Here is a 22829-nt window from a genome sequence, read left to right as displayed (position 1 = left end):
AACGGTCGGGAGGGCTAGAGTCCGAGAGGAGAGTCACCCTTTATTAGACCTCTAGAGGGTTAATTTAGTTATCTTTAGTTACCTCTTGCTTATTACTAAATAAGCATTTAGTAATAATACTAAGAGGTATTTTATTAAGGTATAAGGAAAAAAGCTTAAGCGCTTAGTAATATAAATTAAATATAATAGATTATAAGCCTAAGATAGAGTATTTCTTAGTTAGTTATAGTAAAAAAAGATATAATTATAAGAATTTCTTTATTGCTTAGAGTAGGTCTAGATAGTAAGTTAGTAAATAAGAAAGAGGATTTATAAGCTCCTTAATAAATAAGCTATAGGATAAAGATAAAATAAAGTTAAGGTTTAATAAAAAGTTTATTAATATAATTTTAAATAAAGTTTTAAGATATAAAGATAGTAAATATAACATATAAATATAATAAGTAACCTAGTTAAATTACTAGAAATTATTAAATAATATATTATAATTATAAGCTAATTTATTATCTTATATTCCTATTTATATATTATAATATAAAATCATACTACTTTATATATTATAATAAGTATATATATATTTAATACTATTATTTTATATATCTTTATTATTATCTTAGTATATAGTATAAATTTAATTAACCTAGACCTTTTATTAGTTTATACTTAGTCTATAAGAAGCTATAATTAACTATTTTCTTTATATAGGAAATTATTATCTCTAGCCTTTATATCTAGGAAACCCTAAAACTCCTAAAAGCTAGATAGGATTTAAGAGGGAAGACTAGGCTAATGTTACGACCCCCGTGGCTACATCACGTGGTCTCCACAAATCCCCAGGGCTTATAGACCTACCAGGCATAGACTAATACTATACTAAAATGACATCGGTCCAGGACCAACGCGAGCTAGGAACGATATCATTCTAATTTATGATTAGTCTAAATAAAACTATACTAATATATAAAACACACTTATTACACTCTCTTATATAATAGTTACCTTAGCTATTAATATAACTTAGTTATACTTAATACCTTTAAGTATATTACTAGATGTAATACCCCTAGTATTTAAGCATAGCGTAATTAATCTTTCTGCTAATATAAACCCAGCACGACTAGTTTATCCCTTGGGAATATATATAATTATTATAGCTAAGATATATTATAAATTATCTAGTCTATATTAATATTATTATTATTCTTTTTAATATTACTATTATAGCGCTTAAGTTTACTAACCTTTATAATATGCGAATAATATATAAACCACTAGTATAGAGCATTAAGTTAAAGATCGAGTTTAGTATCCTAGGCCGGTTAGTAGAGCTGACGCAGAGTTTGATATACGGTAGCTCATATACACGCAGTGGGACGGCTGCCATGGCGTTAGACGCTTTCGCGGCTGACAGCGCAGGCGGCTCAAGAAGGATAGGCTTGGAAGGGACAGGCGAGACACACGTCAGCGGTAAAAGGAACGACAGAAATCTAGAACCGATTGCCACGACTATAGTACGGACCACTGAGATCACCGTGCAGAGTGACCCGCATTGGCGTAGTCGCGATCAAGATGTGGAAAGTCTTGATGGAAAGTCGGGCATAACGACGAAGTCTATTGTGGACGAAGAGGGGCCTTCCTCCTCGGCATCCTCTAAGAGGCATTTCGCCAGGTCTGGATTTTGATGGGTGGACTCGAATATTATGGGTTTATTTAAATAGGTATTAACGTTCACGCCTGCCTTCCAACCTGGCTGTGTTTTCTACCTCAAAGATCAAATGAAAGAAAGTCCCGTTCCGTAGAGGGAACAAGAAAAAATAATAATGTTTTTTTTAAAACAAAATAAGCAAACAAGATGAACCCGCACATAAGATGTAAGAAGCTCTTTTGGTCGTGTTATGCCAAGGACTGTGCAAATCCAAAGATTATGTGTTATGTCCTAAACTTGAGTGGTTGATAGCGACAAGGGTTTGGTTGGCTTGACTCAATGGCTGATCAATCAGGGTCTGCACAGGCATCGAGAGAAGGTAGGATGTTGAACGCTGATGAAACTCGCCCGCAAGCAGGCTTGCCAAGCAAAGCAAAGCGAGATGGGACCAACTACAGGCTCAGTGGTGAAATATGGGGCTTTCTAGTAGTCTCGAGTGAGCGATGGAATCATAAAGGGCTTAGTGTGTCCATCGGTTTCTCGGGTTTGTTCTTCCGGGAGGCAGAAATTTGTCTCATCCATTCCCATGGTTTTGAGCCAGGTGGGTCTTAGCTTGTGTCCGCAGTATTTCCTATCCAATCTTTGCGTTTTCCTTGGGGCTTGGGCTTGCGCCAAATTAAGTCCAGACCAATTAGTCAAAAGCCATAACAGAGCAGAGTCAGGGGCCGAAACAAGTGGATATAAACATGACACGATGAGGCGTTGAGTAAGCAGGCATAGCATCAGGTATGGCAACAGAGGGGCAAACTGTACCAAGCTTCCCAAACTTTAAATCTGGCCATATTATATCACACACAACCACGAAGGAAACGAAGAGTATCTACTGTTTGCCACTATTTCAAAGCAGCGATTCGGCAGCGTTTACCTACATCTATCGTTTGCGGAGCCGGGGGGTTTCACATTTCAACCTCAGGCTCCGCTCGACCTGCGCTTTCGCTGTGGATGTAATTTCAAGGACGTTGGGGGGGACTCTGGTTTGGTAAAAACACAGGATGGTACGTGGATGGAGGCTAGGGATTAAGTGTTAAGGTGGACCACATATTTGCAACGACACAAGGGCATGTATGGGTATTAGTGGGCGAGGCACCCACCACCTTGTAGAGTGGCAATGCGAGGTCCCTTGTTGAGACCGCGTGGCTCCAGGTATGGTGCCCAACCTTGCCACTAGCCCTACGCTCGATAAGGCGGGGGCCAAGGTGTTGGGGTCGCACAAGACCCTACAAACAATGAGGTTAGTTACAGAGGTTTTTTATCTCAAAAGATGTAGCTGCATCTCTCATTTAAACCATCCTGTAACCGTCCCTAACACAATCTTCTACTACTCCTTGCTCCTCATCATCGGAACAATCCACTGTTGCTCCTTCAGCCGAGGGTGCCGTTCCGCCCACTCCCACCCATGTTACTAGACGTCCCCACGGTCACCGTTATCCTATTTCTGTGTTTATACTTATTTAGCGTTCGTCCGTCGAGCGGCATTCCCGCTTTGACCGCGGCCTCCCTCGATCATACCCAAAAGGCCATTGCTGCCCATCTCACGGTGCCCTCTCGAGACTTTCAGTGCTCACCCGCTCCAGACCCTCGTCGGAGCCCTGTAGCCTGGGCAAGTACCACCGTTTGAGCAACACACCAAGCCAGCCTCTTCCGTCGAGCGTAATTCATACAGAAAAGCAAGCTCGTTCTTCTCAGTAGTGCTAGCAAATCACCCGCTTCCATCAACTCTCCTTGCGCTATTAAGATGCATCAGACATCGTCGCGCTTACTACGCATAGCGGACGATAGCCGACCGTTCAGCAAGGTATATACCATGGCTTCTCAAAACCTCATTCCTCGCTATAATACTAACCATTGGCTGACTTGGCCACCCAAAAGGACTTTAAGGATATCTTCTCTACCCTCGTCATCAGTCTGCTTCCCCTCTCGGCCCACCGCGTCCGGTTGGTCAAGGTCGAGCACACCTTCCTCTCGGAAGAAGCTATCAACAACCTGATGCGTCTCAAATCCTCCCAATCCAACCGTCTACCCGACCCCAAGAATCCCTGTCGCATTATCACCACCACCACTACTACCACATTCTCAATGACCAAGGATATGGCTCACTCTATCTGCCAACGCTTTATTGAAGCCCGGCTTATTGAATCGGCGGATGGTAAACACCAGCAGGTATATACCATAAAGGGATCCGTTTGGCAATTAACACCAAAGGGAATCACTATATTAAGCCGTTTCTGCGCGAGAAATGGCATTCGGCAGAAGCAGGTTTCAGAGCTTGCTAACCTCAGAGCGACGCGACTTATTCTCCTTGAACGAGACTCGCAAACTGACAAGCTTCACTATGACCAAGGCACCATCGAGATCATCTTTCACCGGCTCGTCGGTGCCGATAGCCGCAAAGCTGTGTCGAGCGTGACCGCTGCTGATTCAAGCTCGATGCACGAATACAGGGATAACATCACTAGGGTTAAGATTATTGCTGAGCTTAAGCTTAACGGGAAGACCTACCGCGATACTTTCACCGGCAAGGCTATATTCGACTGGTTAATGAATTATTCAACCATAATGGAAGAGCGCGAAGCCGTTGCGGTTGCCACTCTTTTCGCGGACTACGATCTAATAGAGTATGTTGCTGAGGACGGGGCATACACTTCCCAGAACCCCGACCCCGGGAACAATATCTTCCAGCCCAGCAAGTGTTCTATCTACCAATTAACGCAGCGAGGTAAGGACCTCATTAATGGCCCAACAACACGAAGACAGTCTTCAGAGAGGGAAGGCAGTACCGGTTCCCAGTGGAACGGTATCGCCAAGGATTCCAACACGCAACGACTCGATAAGATCCTTAATGATCCTTCCGTGCGACTCCTCTTTCGCGAGCAATCCCGAGACACACATTGCGAGGAGAACCTATCCTTCTACCAAGACGTGGATGAGTTTATACGGAATTGTAAGGTGGCCACGCGCGCTGCCCAGAAGGAGCCTAATATGGCCGCGACGGACGGCATTAGTGAGAGCATAGCTCAGGCGTATAGAATCTATAATGCCTTCCTTGCTGTTGGCTCGCCTTGCGAGCTTAATATTGACCACCAACTGCGGAACAGCCTTACCACCCAGATGACCAAGGGTGTAAGTCAGGACACTACCATGATCGACACTCTTCAAGAAGTGATATCTCTATTCGAAGACGCCCAAAATGCCGTGTTTAAGTTGATGGCGAGTGTAAGTTTGGTTTAATACCCACCTCAATCCCAAAATGGCCGCTCTCGAGATCTCTGGCCACGCGCTAACAGGAACAGGACTCGGTGCCAAAATTCCTGAGCAACCCCAAGTATGAGCAGCAATTGCGAAGCTACGAGTTCGACCTAGTTGGAAACGGTCCCGGGCAGGGTTAGGGTTAGAACCCAACCAACTGCCACTGAGGCGGCGATGCCAGTCCCGGACGCCGACCATCGCTAGCGACACAGACCATAACGGAACGCTGGCGGGCGAAGGGGTCAGCAACGCAAATCACCTCTACGCACCATATTCCTCATTATACAAATCGCTAGAATACTGAAGCGATAACCGGCTTCAATGGCCAATGGCAGGTCAGGATAGGTGGGTGGGAGGAATGATGATTGATTCAACGGGCGGCCGGCCAGGAGATCTCATCAGACTTAAGGGAATGTCACTACCGCAGGCGAATACGAACCTATCAAAGATGAAAAAAAAAAAAAAAACCGAACAACCCCCTCAATCATTTAGAAGGAATCAAGTGCTTCATTGCACAGTCAAAAATCCCCCGTTGAGTGTGACACCATTCTTTGACGTTATCAATCATGGAGTGAGTGACTGGTTTCGTCGGTTCTCTCGCTGGATGCCAACCAAGCTCTCCGCCTACCATGTTCTCTGCAAAAGCCTCGAATTCCTTTGCATTAATTCTTTGGAGCGCCGCAATCTGTATGATATTACGGACGATCTGAGAGAGGTCAAAAGCGACAGGGGTTCGAAGAAGAGAGGAGAAGTCGGAGGATTGAAAAGCCCGGCACGAGACTCGACCTTTCGACTGTTATACTCCCTTCTCTTGGTGCCGTCAAGTTAGATGCGAGGGACAGCAACATGGCATACAATGTAGCCTTGTTTGCCGTCTCTCGTCGCGGATTTTGCGGGCAAAGAACCCGGTAAATGGTCCAAGAGGCATTCGAGGAGCGGTTTTTTTATTTCGGACAAGCAGTTAACTAACTAAAGGGACTTATTAAGTGGGCTATTAATAACTCTGCCTCAGAAGGGTTGGCGGAAGAGGATGTGGCTACTGAAGCAGAGGACATGGAATTTGGCTCAGGCTGGTTCCTCTGAGGCACTCAATAATATTGTTCCTGACCGCAGTGCTCTGGTTGGACTAGATAACAACGCTCGGTTTAGGCCTGAAGATTCTGTTTTATATCAACCACCTTGAGTATCGAATGGAGGTTCATGATCCCCTGCGGCATCTTTCCCCCAGACACAAAAGACTTTGCTGACTTGAGGCTCATTGCCACGCCATAGCACCTGGCGACAGGGTTATCAAGAACCGGAATCCCTCGAGGGCCCCTCAAAGGAGGAAACAGACTAGCCGTAATGTTATCACCCCCATGCACCTATAAGCAAATGTATAACATACCTCAACCTCAGTAAGCATGTGAACGGAGACTATAGGAAAGACTGAGCCGAAATCTGTTGTTCAAAGAGCTTAAAAACCTTGGCTATTATTGAAATTTCTCTACGGGGTTCAAATCAAACGTTGTCCTGTCGTTCAAATGGAGAATGATAAAAATGCCAATTACGGCCAATACGTAATCTAGATTTTCAGTGAGCAGATTGGCCCCAGCTACGAAGAACTCTGGAAGCGTACTCAGTGAACTCAATGTCTCAGGCAAGATAGGAGGGAATTAGAAAAACGAAATCGTAGAGGTTAATGAATTCTATCCGGAAGACTCTGGGCCACCAAGACATAAAGAACTGCGATGGCCACTGTGTTAGCATTGGGATATAATGCTATGATGTGTTGAAAATGTGTTCTTCATTATAGTTGAAGCCCGGCCCTTGATGGGATGACTGAGCCACAAGACCGTGGTGTTGCTTGCTAGGCGACATTAATCGTCAGATTCTGTTCCCTTACGGATACAGTTTACTATCTTCTGGCTCAGTTAACCCATCGAGGGCCGGGCTTCAACTATAATAAAGAACACATTTTCAACACATCATAGCATCATATCCCAATGCTAACACAGTGGCCTTTTTTTTTTAACCTTCTGCTGTCTGCAGTAGAAGAGTCATACCTAGCTGCATCATCATGAAAGGTTAAACCTCTCATGGGGTATTTAACTGCTCTAACCTCCGTACGAGACATAAGAGAATTATCCCTTTCCACCTTCTCAAGACAGATATAGTTTACAGACGGAGCACTCCACCGCGGCATGGAACCTATCTATCGGCCGACGTTATTAGCGATTAGATGTGCTCCACTACCATAGTAAACGTCATGAGCAAGATAGGCTAAGGGACTGGGACAGAGGAGTATTGCGCACAGGTAGCAAGGCTGACTGGGATGCCGTGCCATAACCTGGTTCGAGTTTAGAAAAGCTGCAGCACAGCCACGGCCACCATCACAAAATGGAAAAACCCGCGGAAGAAAAAACTATACTGAAAGCTTGGAGGGCTGACTTGACTCTTTATTGTTCCCCGTCGTCGACGCTAAAGGACCAATGGAATGCCGCATCAGACTACTATCCAAGATGATATCTGCAGACACCGTTACCAGCCTATCGCAGCTTCCGAATAGCGCATCATACATCTTCTTCCCGGTACCTTTTCTGATGAGATCCAGTGCATCTTGGAAACTCGGTCTCCTTTTGTTATGACTAGCCACGAGGCAGTCCCTTACCAATGGGGCGACGAGTCAAACACCAAGCCGATTTCTGTGGCAGCCGTGGAATCCCGATCTCCAACGACATGGCCGTGGCTTCAAAGGATGACCGAAGCTTCGGGAAAGCTACCTAGGGCCTTCCGGTCAGCAGTGAAGCCGTATCTTGTCCCTCTGTGGATCCTCGCCTGGGGTGTGGCAACCGGATTTTTCTGGCACCTCTCCTCACTCCATATATTCGAACCACCATCTTGGGTCACATCGTTTATCCCCCGAGATGTTTACGTGGCCATAATTAGTGCAGTGTACGGAGCAGCCTTTCCAGTGGTTCATTCGGCTACAGCTATCGCGCTCTATATCTAACATCATTTTTATCTTGTTCAGAAAAACTTTTGTTCTCTGAACACCCCGTCATCCCTGGCCCCAATATCGCCATATGAAATGATCCGGGGTCCGATGCCTCTTGGCGGAGCTAGCGGTTTGCGGCATGCACAGCCTCAGCGAGGTGGCTGTGTCCGGCATGCGCGACAGTCCGTGAGATTGCGTGTTCAGCACTGCCCGTGATGTGGAATCTAGTATACTAGGACTATTATGTGGATGGAATCACACATGAAAACGTATAAATACAGGTTGGGTCTTTGGTAACCTCAACGTCATCTTCGAGCCTTTGCCCTGTCACCAAATTCATTTTCCAACAACTCACTTTCCCCGCCTTAAAACGAAATGACACCGACAGGATCCAATTACGAAGTCAAGCAAATGAACCAAGATGACGACTCGGCTGTGGTCCGCCAAGTTACACCCGAAATTACCACCATCTCCATTCCTTTTGCGCAGTTCGGCGTATTAAAGACAGGTGGACGCACGACTGTCGGTAAGTCTACCGACTTCACGTAACAGTGAAGAAACAATGCTGATGCAACTCCAGTTCGCCTCCGATCCGGGGCTCTTGTAGTCGTTTCTCCAGTGGCACTGACAGCAACTTCACGCGAAGCAATCTCATCCGCCGGCGGTGACGTCAAGTACATCGTTGCCCCCAACCTAGAGCATTATCTCCACGTCGCCGCTTGGAAGGCGGAATTCCCCAATGCCTCCCTGATTGTTCCGCAAGGGCTGCCAGAGAAGTGTGAGAAGAAGCCCGCTCTACGCGATACCCAGTTCGATGTTGTCATCGCCAGCTCTACAAGCGAGCCCACCGTCTCCCAAGAGTTCGACGACGAGTTCTTCGTTGAGTACGTTGAGGCAATCGCTTCGCATGACATTGTTCTGTTGCACAAGCCGACATATACTCTTATCGAAGCAGACCTGCTTTTTAACGTGCCAGCGAAGGAGCAATTCTCCAAGTCAGAGGACTCGCCCACGTCTGGCTTTTTCAATGGTCTTGTCGGTCGTGTGTTCTCGGCAGAAGCCCCAGCGACATGGCAGAAGAGACTGGGATGGTACGTGCTGGGTGCCAGCGACCGATCCAAATTTCGCCAGTCGCTAGGAAGAATCCATGCGTGGGACTTTGACCGTATCGTCCCTTGCCACGGCGATGTGATAGAGAACGGGGCAAAGGAAGTGTTCGAGACTGTCTTTGAGTGGTATCTTTTTGGAAAAAATTAGCTTGGCTGAATTCGTTGCGGGCGAAAAACTTACACCTTGGCCTTATTTCCCACAACGAGCTAGGCGGTACTAGGGGTATACTTAAACTAAGAGCCTTAAACTAGAATTACCTGCTATCTATATCTTAAAGCTATTAGTCTTAGATATCTATCTTCTGCTGAAGCTTATATTATGCCTTGCTTAATTAAAATATAAGTAGATACTTAGCTGTCATTGTTATGACATGGACCGGGCAGAGAAACACGGCAGAAACACCCTGACTAAGCTCAGGACCGAGTTTCGAAAACATCAGTCCTACCCTGGACCAAATGATAAAAGCATCGGTCTTAATAACTCGACCATAAGTATATAAAACACACTTATTGCACTTTCTTATGTAATAGCTACCTCAGCTATCAATACAACTTAGTTATACTTAATACCCTTAAGCATATTACTATACGTGATACATAGTATCTAAGACCCACGCAACTATCCCCTATGCCAATATAAACCCAGCACGACCGGTTTCTCCCTTGGGAACTTATACAATCGTCACACGCAAGTAGAGCGCGGTATACTTAATAAGGCATGTCTAGTAGGGAAATATAAAAGGCCGCTTGCTCTTATATTATTTTAACTTGAATTAGGCGTAAAAAGGCTGGAAGATAGGAATTGAAGTTCCATAAATCAATCTGCTCTGTAGTATAAAGCTATTCCGTATCCCGTTGCGCTTTCCAGAAGTCAATACCCTCAGGATGTTCGTTACGTTGACGCCAGGCCCTTCACATAAGAGTGGCCGATATCGGAGAAGTTCTGCTCCCATATGGTCCAAACACACCAAATTCCAAGGGCTACACTAGCGACCGATTCAGAACTCGTACCGATTTCGAAGCCCTTGTTGGTTATCGGAAGCCAATCAGCCCCCTGGCGTCGTACAACAGCAACTTCTGCCTGATTAATAACGCACCCTCCATCCCTGTTGGTGTCAGTAGTCACGGCATCAGGCGCTGAGTTCAGACATCACTTCAAACCCAGCATAGCGGTCCGCGCCTGACACAGGATGACAAGCAACCGGGGCGGATCAGCCTACTCCGGAGCTATCCATGTCACCCGGATGCAGCGTGAGGGCTACCGAAGGTGACGGTTCCCAGATCCTTGTGGAGCAGATTAGGGCTTCTTTTGTCAAGGATCTGGTCGCCGGCCAAGCCAACTGTCCCTTGATTCTCGGGGACCAGCTCCGGACTCCGCATCAAGTAGGCAGGGCCTTCGTAGATTGATGTGGATCACGAACCGCCAACAGAGCAGCCCTACGGATCCGACTGGGCCATTGTCGATCCGAATATGAAGTGTCCCATGTTTGCAGTAGATTGCTTTGGTGATTGAAGAGGCAAGGTGGGCTGACTTTACAGCATGGCATAAGACAATGAAGACTAGTATTCGTGCTTACACCGCCTGCTTGCTCCAGCTGAATCTTCTCGAGTTTGTACAGAATACCTGACTGAAGAAGGGGGCGTGAATGCTTCAGTTGAAGAAATTGATTCCACATCGGTGCTGTGTCGTGCATGGCTCAGCCACTCTGAGACAGGTCAGTAATATTCGTACCCGCTGTCGGACTTGGCCGAAACAACTGTCCGGCGCAATGGCTTAAAGGCATGGTATTAACAAGCTGCAGTGGGGCTAGATTTAGCATCGCAATTGTCCTTCATTTCTCCCCGAAGCGCAACGTATTAGGGCCAATATTAGTCTCCGTAGGGGCTGCATCTGCTTGAATAGTAATCATGCAGGTCTCGTGGCTGACTATTTCTTTTTTTTTAGAACCTCTGGGTACTTTCTCTAGTACGAGACGGTCTGGGGGAAGCTCGAGTGGCCATTTCCCCACGCGGTTACAAGTCAGGAATTTACTTCGTCACTGCTGTTCATATCGCATTCACCTACAATACGTTCTATCTTAAAACGCTATAAACTATCTCCTTAATAATTAATGACGTTAGAGAAGATAGCAAGCGTTATTACTCCGAAACGTTATCGCTGGATGCAAATTATAGAACCAGGAAAACTAGTTATTCGAGCACCCTGCAAGAAGTTTGTCTCCACCAATACTCAAGTCGCAGGGTTGACTCAAGTATTCCTTTGCGAAGGCGTGGAACTCAGACCAATTGGGAGGTTTGTTTAGAGCAGCGTCCAAATCCATCCCCAGAAGGCTAAAGAGACTATCACGTCGAATGAACAATATCGGCGCCCATTTGGAAGTGAGATGCTGCGAATAGGTTGTTGGTGATGCAAAGAAGGCCAGAAACTCATCCAAACTCGGCACATCACTCCCGAGCGTCCTTTGCGGTCCAAAGACCTGGGCCCCATGGACCATGGTGAGAGCATCATCCAGAACCATATAACCACAGTTCAACAGGCCATCGGCAGCTTCAAATTCGCCTTGCAACAGCTCGTAGATGACAAGCAGCACAGTCATGGAGAGGATCCATTTGTGTGGTACTTTGGAAGATGTCTGAATGCGATCGCGGAACCTGGTGAGGGCGGAAGCGTGATATCCAAGGGAGGCTTGGTAGTGCTGATTAGAGAGAGCCTTGTAACTTTTAAGTTGGGCATGACCGAGGCTGCCATGCTGGAGTGAGTCGGCAGTCTTCGAGATTGAGCACGTGAGTGCGCCGATTGCCATGATGGACTGACGAATGCACTCGTTCTGAAGCGAGTCCTCCAGCAGGATGCGGGAAAAGAAACCCGAGAAGTAGAAGCACCATTGACCTTGTGTGATATGCCGAAGAAACACGCTGAAGTAGGAGGCACTTCCATCCGTGGAATCGAACCTCTTGATCGAGTTGGGTGACCTACCCACGCCCCCACAGCCCCATGTGTGTTGTTCCTCGCTACCACTTGTAGTGTATAACTCCAAGCACCCTGATCCTTGCAGGAAGACACTTTTTTCCCGGCTCAGGTCAACGACATTGATGCTGTGGAGGCTCGGACTGCTAGTAGAGTCACTGCCGTAGCCAACACAATCAAAGTTCGCATTGATGCAACGAGCGCAAATCGGCTTCTCCTCGTCACCTGTACAGTGTTAGTAACAGGAGATGAATTCTCGAGGGGCCAACTTGCATTTGACTTGTCGAGCCTTGCAGGCCAAACAACCATAGCGAGACTTGCATTTTCCCGCACGTTCCCAGCACCGGAAGGCCCGCTTCGGCTTTGCGGGAAAGATTTTGTCTGCGTTCTTCGGGGCTCGTCGCCGTGATTCATGCAGAACGGGGTCTAACAGATGTGTGTAAGGGACAAGGGGGCTCATGATCGTGGTGGAGAGGTAACGCCACAAACACGTAGTCTTGAATGTCCAAGTCTCAGTAAAAGCAGAGCACGGCATCAAAAGTTTCCCTTAAAAATATACTTCGCAACCCAATCATTAAATCCGGCTCTAATGTTCTGCAGATGGGCGGCCGCTCGACCTGGCGTCTCGATTGATATGACTCCATCTGGGCAAAGTTAGCCTAGGCCTCGTTTATTAGAGCATATTATTGGTTTAGGCCTAATCCCTGAAATCCTCGGCTTGCAGATTGCTTCGTCTCCTAGCACTGACGCGGCCATTCCGGGACTCTACCTAAGAAGCATAAAGGTATCCGTAATATTCAGTCCAATCAGATCTTCGACCTCTTAGGGCTGAGCTACTCCTCGTTCCCCGCTGTTGAGGGGAAGCCGTCGTGCATCTGAGCCCTGTCATACCTGTCTGACTTGTCATCAATGTTTCTGCACCGAGAGCCTCTTTACAGCTAGGCCAAGCTTTAGCGTTCAGCCCGCAGCCCCGTGCCAAGCCACTTCATGTCAACCGAGCATTGGATCATCTACCTGAAGGCCGTTTTCTCCGGCCCTTCCGCTCGAACTAGTCCTGTAAGTGGTCATCTTTTAAAGGTAAAGTCCTTACCTGCGGCAACGCTTCTTACCGCTCCACTCATCCGACTACCATCTCACTCACCTGCTTGATCAGTCAAAAGTTCCATTGCGCTAGCGGCAAAACCCATAACAAAACCAATGTCTTCGGGCCCTAGCTTCTCACCACTCGACTACCCAGCCAATTAATAGCTTTCGCTCGAAAATGCATGGGGTGGTAGGCTTGGGGGATTCGTGGCCCTTTGCTTGCTCAAGGCAAGGCAGGGCGGCCTCTAGCCTAGCTCATTAGCCGCATTCCCTCAGACATGCATGTCGTAGCCCTGCCGGTAATAATCTCGCACCACCATCCTTGTTAACGCAAAGCCTTTGCCTCCGCTAGCTCGACGCCTTGGTGAATCCGCGGCTTGCTGAAGACCTGTGTGGCTGGCACGAAACACCCGTTCTCCCTATCCATGAGTCGCGTGGAGCACAGGACATTGACTGAATCCATCTCAAAACGGCGGCAGCAGTATCATGTTTTACCCTATAGCTATCTTATCGGCTTGTTGGCATGGAACGGGTTCAAATCTCGTAAAGAAATAAAAACACCCTTGCCATGCACCGTTAGTAACGTGAGTGCAAGAGATTCTTCGTAGGCTAACCCAAACACGCTTTTGCCTTGTCAAGGCCTCAACAGGCATAGGGAATCGACAAGGAAGACGAAATCCATGCTCGAACTCTGGATTCTTTGCTCACTTGTCGCGAGTTCTACAGGATAAGGAAAAAAAAAAAAACGCTTCGCTGTTCTATAGATGAGCGATTTCTACCCAGCCTTGCATCTGCAAGGTCGAGAGTATGGACCCATGGCTACCCAAAAGCTGGCTCAGATATCCATTTACCCAAGTGACCACCCCAGAAACTTCAAGTCCAATTGCTTGGGATTGTCGAAGGCACCGCAAAACAATCTTTATTGGTGCAAGCAGAACCTCGGGCTGCAGGATATCGACGGCCGAATTCAGGCAATAGCACACTTCCATGATCAGCGAGTGGCTTTGATGCCGCGCAGGCGTATCGCCTGTGCTAGGCTGTAAAGTCGGATTCTCCCACAGCAAGCAGCGAAGGTTCTCAAACTCGAAATAAAGGATGAGCTGGACCAGCCGAAAATACACGAATGCAATACCACAGCGACTGCTGGTAAACAGATAACGACTTGAAAAGATATTGGCGCCGTAAGTGGATGTTGACGGAGCTGCCTGAGAAGGAATTCCTTCTTGCGACCAAACCTCCTGTTGCCAGGATGCAAGACCCTTTTGAATAACTGCAAAGTCATTCCAGAGTATTGTTGCCCAATTCTCTCGATGAGAAACCGTGCTCAGAGAGTCAAATCTGTCGATCTGATCCAGGAGTGACGGCACCGCAGATATCGTGTCCATTAGTCGATCGAGGCAATCTTTTGGATGAAACTGCCAAGGGGAATTACTCCACTCAGGTTCAGACATCAATGTGATGCGCCGGTGAAGAAGGGCATTTCCGACCTAATCCTGTAGTCAGATAGCGGATCACATTGACGGAAGAAGCAAAGGATGCTTACTGCTAAAGGCCGGAATACACCACTGAAAAATTGATGATACAGGAAGTGGCTGAAAATGGCGGGGCCAAATGACCGGATCAAGCTTTCGGGTTTGTCCACGGAATCACCAATAAACCTGTGCTGTGTCCACGTCAACGGTGGCGCCCGATGTTGTAGCTGGAATATGACAAACCTCAAAATATAGAAGGTCATTGTTTCTGGCCGGCCCGTCTCTTCCGTTGGTACTTGGGACCCGTGTCAGGCAACGCACACCCAAATGGGCGTATTGATGCGCTGTGGAGGGACCCCAGGCCGAGCCGGCATTTCTCAGCAGTCCTTTCTCCATCTCCACTGAGAGGACTCTTAGGGTTGTCTCGGCACTGGGCCGCTTCTCCGCAGAAAGAGCGTGTCTTTCTGCCGAGGCCAGCATCGAACACTCGACATGAGGTGATTGAGAGCCTGGTGCATTGTGCGTTCTTGACACTTTTCGTACTGCAGCCTGTTTTCTGGGACGGAAGGCAACCTTGCCCCGGCTCTCCACCGTCCCTGTGATAAAGATTCTAGCCCTATCGTAACCTTCACATTGGCCTCCGCGGGCGATGCATTTTTGGCAAAATGGCCGCTCATTGCCGCACTACTTGTTGGTCAGTTCTGCAAAGCCATGATGCCTCCTGACATGAACTCCCCTTACGAACCTTTCTCCGTTTTCGCCGACACGTCTCGCAACCCTTGAATTTGCCAGGTACACCAACCATGCTGAGAAAGTGATATCGCGATCTAGGAGACTTGAAGCAGCGGGGGTCCGTTCTTTTCAAGCTGACTGACTAATTCGCAATCTGATATCAACACCCTGACGCTGACGACAGTGAGGCCTCGTCGCTCCAAACAAAAGCCGATCCACCCGGTCGGTGATCCAGTGAATCAGCAATCAAGGCATCGAGGTTTGTAGTACTCTCGTCTTGCCGATGGCGTTGGGAGTTTGATTGAGCCGCCCGATTCGGAGATAGACTTCCCCACAAGCAAAGCCACCCCCCTGCTAATGCAATGACGATGTGGGCACTGTGAGACGCGGTCTTTGGAATCAATTGCAGCTGAGGACCCCACTTGGCGAGGATAAGGACGTCTGACTTTTTCGTCACATTTGGTGCGAGCGCATCCTGACTTGCGGCTAATATAAAGTGCCACCAGCTAACCCAATGCCTTTAGCTCCATGCCACACACAACCCTTGCCTTGCCATGGCGGCCAATGACGAGCACCGACAAATTCGCACCGCACTGACGACTTCGATGCTTCCTGCAGCCGCCCCGACATCACTGTCGTTCCCATACCCAGTCCCAATTCGCGCAGGGCCGGTGAAGACAAGCCGTCTGTCCACCGAAAGGCGTACCCGTGCCAGTAAACCCAAGGTTCGCAGCGGCTGTTTCACTTGCAAAGTGCGGCGGGTCAAATGCGATGAGAGGAGACCGTTCTGTGCTCGGTGCATCCGGGGCGAATTCGTTTGCGACGGGTATGCAGATCAATCCTCAAAACCCCAGGCAAGATCAAACACCGGCAATGAGAGCCATCGAGAGACAGAGAACAGGGGCCTTTTGTCAACTCACCACCAAAAAAGAACCATTAGTGTCCAGGGTTTAGTCCCTTGCGCAATACCTCCAATGCCAGGCATGACGCGGCAGAGCGTCCCGTATCTAGACGCGTTCCGTCACCAACTGGCTCCTGACCTTGCCGGGTACTTGTACTCCGACTTCTGTCTGGGCACAATATTAGTGGAGAGTCTCCGAGACGAATCCATCTGTCAGTCTGTACTAGCTCTTGGCGCTCTCACGCTGGCTATTTCAGATGTAGCCCGCTCCACCAACCAGCACATCAGCCGTGTCCGACCTTCAGGATTCAACCCTTGGAGGCACACACACGTAATGAATAAGAATCATCTCGCTTCGTTAAGGCATCACCTGAACGCCCTACGTAGCTTTCAGGACCGACTCCGGGCGGACTCTTCTCGCGTGCCTTTACGTACGACGCTCATCATGACCATACTCTTGGCTCTGTATGAGACCTTGCAAGGCAACTTGAAGTCGGTTGATGCCCTGCTAAACTGTGGTGTGAATCTTCTACAGAATTCGCCAGTAACTGGCAGGGAGATAGCTCATGGCGGATGTGGAACGGTAGTCGACGACGACATGACCGCCATCGAAAACGTGTTTTCTTCTTTCGCCTTGCTGAGCCAGTGGTCGCGTCAGTTGACCTCAAGTTGGACCCATCGCATGCGAATCAGCGTCAAGTCTATCATTGACTTCCCTGTCTTTGGCGTCGATCCGACGTCTCAAGTTTTCTATCGCTGGAGACTTTTCAGCAGCTCCGCCATGGTCTTCATAGGACAAGCTTGTGCCATCGCAATGGCCGACGACGACGCGCTCCATTCCATTTTTGGTGCACAGAAATCCCTCTTGAGCACACAGCTCGAACAATGGCAAAGTGTCATCACCACCTATCTTCAACGCAGTAAGCCAGGGAGCGCAGATGCACAGGGTTTGCGCCTGCTGCGGATGCACTCTCTCGGCCTGCAGATGAGGATTCAATGTTGTTTTGATATGAGTGAAGTGTCTTACGACAGATTTGAGGCCGATTTTGAAGCGCTGCTCGATCTTTGCATCAAGTGGTTGAGAGAAGTTATAGCATCCCGGACACCGCGTCACATGATCCTAGGCGAGGGCATACTCATCCCTCTCCTCACGATCATACGCGTGTGTCGACAGCATGACATTCGTATGACGGCAGTGCACCTCATCGCCAGGATTCCCTGGCGGGAGGGCGCTTGGGACCCGCAGTTTCTCGCACTCGGCGAGTTAGGTACAATTTTATTAGAGGAGAAGGGGAGAGATGAGTTCGGTTTCATTCCAGCGAGCTCCCGGTGGCTCTGGCTAGGCATGGCGGAGGAAGGGCGTAACGGCCCGCGTCCGGTGGCGCTGTATTTGCGTCGAATGTTGGACGCTGACAGGCAGTCGGTGGTCCAGAGGCAGCACTTGACGAGCAGGTGGTGGCAGGATATTTGTAGCGTCACTAACTGCCATGCTGATCATGGTCGCCAGGCGAGGGACTTATTTGGTGACAATGGTTGCGTGATTGTCGGGAAGATGGGTGACTGTGATAGCGTGGCTGTTGGAAAGGACTCGCGAGGTCGCTTAAAATGAGCCAGATCGTGTGCAAGAGTAATTCTAATCATGAGAAGGAGAGCATAATATAGGCTCATTAAATGCGTATAACGAGAGGCCTCTTCTACTGATTTTGGTGCAGATATGTAGAATATGGGGCTCGAGGTTGGCGGGTGACGCGTTAGTATGTCTGAGTAACCCGAGGGTAAGGCCCTTTTAGCCGATTTAGAGCCTCTACCTCGTAAACCCATAATACCTGATGTCTCTACTTAACTTTGCGATTTTATGGACCGCTAGGGTGGCTCGCTCCTTTCTCTGACCATGATAGGTGATAGGTTGATGAATATAGGCCGCTCCATAGCTATGATGAAAACGTCTGCCGCGAAGTGGCTGTGATTGTGTCATTTTCGGATCCCTCTATGTTGTTTTGGAATAACTGAGAGTTCCCCCTTAACTTTAGGGTTAAGATTAAAGTTTAAAGTCTTATGATTAAGGGTTAAAGTCCTAGATGAGAATATTTAAAGATATAAGGCCCTAAAGGGCCTCTTATTAAGATTATAAAAAATTCAACTAAGAATACTTATAATCACGACAATAAGAACTACCTATTGTTAAGCCCACTCAGCATCCCTGCGTGACATAACAACATGTTGTCCTAGGGTAAACTGGATGGGGCGAAAAGCACCAAGCATTGATTCGTAATACTAATACCCGGAAAAAGATGGAAACATGCTACAAGTAGTACTGTATAGTAGATGGGCCGAGAATTGAGGAATATGTCTCAATAGAACGAATTTAATTAATGGAGTATTCTCACAGAACTTATGGCGTAGTGAGAGCAGAGGGCGGCCCATCCCGGTAGCTCAGCCGGGCAGTCTTTGACTTGGAGTTCCAGAGAACTGTGATTCCAAACAGTCTAATTCCAAACACGTAAGTGAGCATCTCTCGTGATCTTTCGGTAACTCCTCTCACGGCCTTTTTCTCCTGACGTCAATCCTGATGTCGTCCTGGTAATTCTCCTATAAAACACGACGTATCGCGTAACGGTCGGAAAATGCATACCCCTTAACCAACCCCCAACTATCATTCCTGTCCAAGCATTTCTTGTTAAATATTCAGCCAAGATGCATCAATTTACAGCGGCTGCTACGCTAATTATTGGAGCCTTCTTGTCATGGCCGAAAGTGAACGCGCACCAGCCAGGCGTCAGACGAATTGATCTCCAACGCCATGACATCAGCATCCCCGGGCACGAAGCCGTCCAGGTCCGAGTCGATTTTGGCGCGAGAGCATTTGCCCCCAAGCATAGACATTATGGGGAAGAAGTTATCTACGTCCTCGAAGGTGCACTTGAATAGGAGGTTGATGGAGAGCCACCAGTGACCATCTACGCCGGCGAGGTACTCTTTATTTTAGCTGGGGCACCTCACTCAGCGCGAAATACCAGTGATTCTCTCAGCAGTGAACTTGCTACCTATGTTGTTGAAAAGGGAAAACCCCTATTTCAGCCAGTCAACTGAAGGTACGTTTGACGATTCAATTAGGCACAGAGAAGCGAGTGAAAGACTAAGGCACTCCAATGGCGCGGAATTCATTCTCGCATTCCAGGTCTCTCCTGACATGAGATAAACAAATTAGGAGAATGGAACATTTGCGTGAGACTAGTAGTCAGGCCCTCGAGTGTTCTCACAGTAGGCTAGGTCTGCGGTGGCTTATTTTGGGCGGCTTGGTACAATGCGTGGGATGATTCAGTAGGTATACTTGGCAGCGAGAATCCCAGCGCTATCAATAATGTTGCTACGAATTATAATCTAAGAACGTCCAGCCTTGATAAGATAGTTGTTCTGGTTATCGTGGAGATATGACAGGCTGCAATGCACATTCATGCACATTGCTGCGCAGATGCTTTGACGAACCACTAGCTTCATAGCGAGGAGTAATAAAACAGACTCGGCCTCCTTTAGAAAAAGGAAGTGAGCATACGAATAGACCCTGTCTGTGCGTAGCAGTTGTAAAATAAATCCTACTAAGGGAGGAAACTCGACAATAGTTGGTGGCCATTGAGGCGTAAAGCGAGGATCAATTGACTGTTAAGTGAGGCGAGGCAGAACACTCCTGGCTTGGCGGATGGTCGTGGTACCTGTCGAAGTTCCAATCACGCGGGACCTTGGCCACGCCCACTGGCGCGTACTACCCTTACCGGAACTAACCACGTACCTAAAACAGTGTAGCGATAGTGGCCGCGGCCCGATACCTCGGCTAGGGCCTTCTCGAGAGCTCAATTCAATCATCTCTCCTCCCTACACCCTTCGTTCCCACCTCCTCTCCCGAGACGATGTATACTTTCAAGCACCGGCAGCCCTGTACATCTAGGCAGGTTACGAGCAGAAGGACCTCATTGGTGGACGAATGTGGCGCAGCCAACGGATAAGGGGCTAGCTCTTGATAGCTATCTGCAGACCCTGTGAGCAGATCAAGGCTGACGTGAGACTTCCATCCTCTTGCCGCAGATTCACAGTGTTAAAAATGATTCCACATCAAGATGCTTCTCATTATAATCGTACTTGGCGGCGAACCCCGAAACATCGTTCCGCGCGTAGAAGGAAGTCGTCGGGACATAGCCCACGAACCTCCACCATGTTTGATTCGCAATCAAGGCAAATATCCATGTTCGTGCGCTTTGATGGGCTGTGCCTCTTCCCTGACGTTGCTGGCTTGCCAAACAGGCTAAAGAAAACAAGGCCGGCACGACCATACAAATTCTATGATGTGAGTGGCCTAGTATTCAAAGCTTTACCCACGGCTGTGCCCCAGGTTACACAACTACCCTTACTACAACCGGTAACATCATTCGACTGCAGTCAGCCACCCTTGAGCAGCAAGCAGATGACAGCATAGCCTTGATTGGCGTATCATCTACTTCAGCATCGCGGAGATACTTACACGGCTTGGTGCGACAGTTGACAAACTGTGAAAACATGAGGATGATATAAAGGCACCCAAGTCGCCACTTCTTTAAGGCCACAGCACCCCATCATTCATCATTGCCACCATGCCCATGACTTCACTTCTCTTCGCATTAGCCCTCACACTCAGTGCGCTTCCAGCAGAGGCCGCTCCGAGCTCTTGGACATCTTGTCGCGACATACCCTCCCCAAAAGTCCCTGGAGCTATCGTCAAGTCGATCACCAGCCGTGTCTATCGTGAACATTCAGTCGCCGCCTATCCTCCAACTTTGCTGCAGGATATTTCTCACCTGAATATTTGTGAGGTTAACGTAACTCTCTCGCACGACGGCGAAGACGACCTGGTTCATGTTCAGACTTGGCTTCCTCTTGAGAGCTGGAATTCCCGCTTTCTTGCAGTTGGCGGAGGAGCTTGGGCAGCTGGATTGGGCAGTACCGACCTTGCACTCCCCGCGTCCCAGGGCTATGCGGTCTCATCGACTGACGCTGGTCTAACTGGAACCCCGTTGGACCCCGAGCCATGGGCGTTGAAAGCGGATGGGACGGTGAATACCAATCTGCTGGCCAACTTTGCCTCCCGATCTGTTCATGACATGGCTGTCATCGGCAAATCAGTCACAGCAGCTTTCTACAACAAGCCGGCAAAGCACAGTTTTTTCAACGGGTGCTCGACTGGTGGCCGGCAGGGACTAGCGGCGGCGCAACGCTATCCCGAGGATTTTGATGGCATCCTTTCTGGAGCGCCCGCACTCTACTGGACCGAATACGTTGTGGCCGAATTGTGGCCGCAAGTTGTGATGAAAGAGGCAGGCTACTACCTATCAGCTTGTGAGCGAGATGCGTTCGTCGAAGCCTCTATTCAGGCATGCGATAAAGCCGATCATGTGAGAGACAGTGTTATAACTGAGCCTCTTAAGTGTCGGTTTGATCCTTTTACGCTTGTAGGGCGCAAGACTCGATGCCATAAAGGGTCGGTCACTATCAACCGGAAAGCCGCTGCTGTTGTGAGCAGCATCTGGACTGGGCCTCGAACATCGACAGGCAGGAAGCTCTGGTATGGAATGCTAAGGGGCGCATCTCTCTCCGACTTGGCTCGCACAAAGGAGGTCAACGGAACAACACGGGGAGATCCATTCTTTGTCGCAGATACCTGGGTACGGGACTTCGTCAAAGCAGACCCTAGCTTTGATACATCGCAGATTGATACAGCCAGCTTTGAGTCGATCTTCTACGAATCTCAGAAGAAGTTTTCCTATATCATGGACTCCGCCAGCCCGGATCTTCGGCCATTCCAGCAGGCAGATGGTAAACTTCTTATCTGGCACGGCTTGGCGGATCAGTTGATTTATCCTCAGAACAGCATCCGATATGTGGAAGAGGTTAAGTTAGCGTTGAAAGACTCGGGGTCGACTTGCACGATCGATGATTTCCTTCGCCTCTTCCTTGCTCCTGGCGTTGATCACTGCGGCTACGGCCAGAGCACTGGGGCTGTTCCGACGGATCCTTTTGGGGCTTTGGTGGCTTGGGTTGAGAAAGGGAAAGCTCCAAAGGCACTGCTTGCCCACACCAAGCCGGATGCTTCGACCCAATTCTCTCGCAAAATTTGCCCTTACCCTTCAGTTGCTGAGTATGATGGAAAGGGAGATCCGGCATCTGCTAATAGTTACCACTGTGCCTCGAAGCATCATTGAGAATACTCTGTAGTATTCGGAGTATCCATATCAGAGGTGCTGGTACTTTTCTGGTTTTGCAAATATCAGTGTATACAAGTCTTACGGGATGGAGGATTCATCTAGTGAAGAGAAGAGTAGTAGATATACGCTATCTTGAGAATAATGCCACTTGATTGGGTGCTTGTAGCGTTGGTCGCTTCATAGTTCATCTATTATTACCCGGGGGGCGTTGGTCCAGGCGCTTAGGATTTACGTTCCAGGACACCTGGATATGCACCCTAAAGACAACTTCCTTGCGAAGTCAGGCTGGATAGCCACGCTCTCAAAAAACATTTTCATCCACTGCAGCTTTCCACGGGCTGTGAAGGAAAACCCTCTGTCCAGCATGGAATGACGTCGTTAACAGCAGTGGCGCCCGCCAGCAGGG

General features: G+C 48.5%; 4 protein-coding genes across 4 annotated transcripts; 3 read left to right on the top strand and 1 right to left on the bottom strand.

Moving 5' to 3' along the window:
• Positions 1-3440: 3440 nt before the first annotated feature.
• NCS54_00195100 (uncharacterized protein) lies at positions 3441-5091 on the top strand (the record flags this gene model as incomplete). Its single annotated transcript, XM_053147563.1, has 3 exons — positions 3441-3500; positions 3575-4918; positions 4996-5091. 3 exons carry the CDS (start codon positions 3441-3443, stop codon positions 5089-5091), a joined length of 1500 nt encoding a protein of 499 aa, XP_053003538.1.
• Positions 5092-8303: 3212 nt separating this feature from the next.
• NCS54_00195000 (Nuclear protein qri2/nse4) lies at positions 8304-9185 on the top strand (the record flags this gene model as incomplete). The annotated part of the gene is made up of 2 exons (XM_053147562.1): positions 8304-8454; positions 8509-9185. The coding sequence occupies 2 exons, from the start codon at positions 8304-8306 to the stop codon at positions 9183-9185; spliced, it is 828 nt and encodes a 275-aa protein (XP_053003537.1).
• A 2038-nt stretch (positions 9186-11223) lies between these two features.
• Positions 11224-13171, bottom strand: NCS54_00194900 (Zn(2)-C6 fungal-type domain-containing protein; the record flags this gene model as incomplete). The annotated part of the gene is made up of 2 exons (XM_053147561.1): positions 11224-12230; positions 13147-13171. The coding sequence occupies 2 exons, from the start codon at positions 13169-13171 to the stop codon at positions 11224-11226; spliced, it is 1032 nt and encodes a 343-aa protein (XP_053003536.1).
• A 7644-nt stretch (positions 13172-20815) lies between these two features.
• On the top strand, positions 20816-22420 carry NCS54_00194800 (Carboxylic ester hydrolase; the record flags this gene model as incomplete). The annotated part of the gene is made up of 1 exon (XM_053147560.1): positions 20816-22420. The coding sequence occupies one exon, from the start codon at positions 20816-20818 to the stop codon at positions 22418-22420; it is 1605 nt and encodes a 534-aa protein (XP_053003535.1).
• Positions 22421-22829: the final 409 nt, after the last annotated feature.

The sequence above is a fragment of the Fusarium falciforme genome, chromosome 1 (assembly GCF_026873545.1).
Source record: "Fusarium falciforme chromosome 1, complete sequence".
Lineage (NCBI taxonomy): Eukaryota > Fungi > Ascomycota > Sordariomycetes > Hypocreales > Nectriaceae > Fusarium > Fusarium falciforme.
The sequence above is the reverse complement of the archived record's forward strand: the minus strand, read 5'-3'. Positions and strand labels throughout refer to the sequence as shown.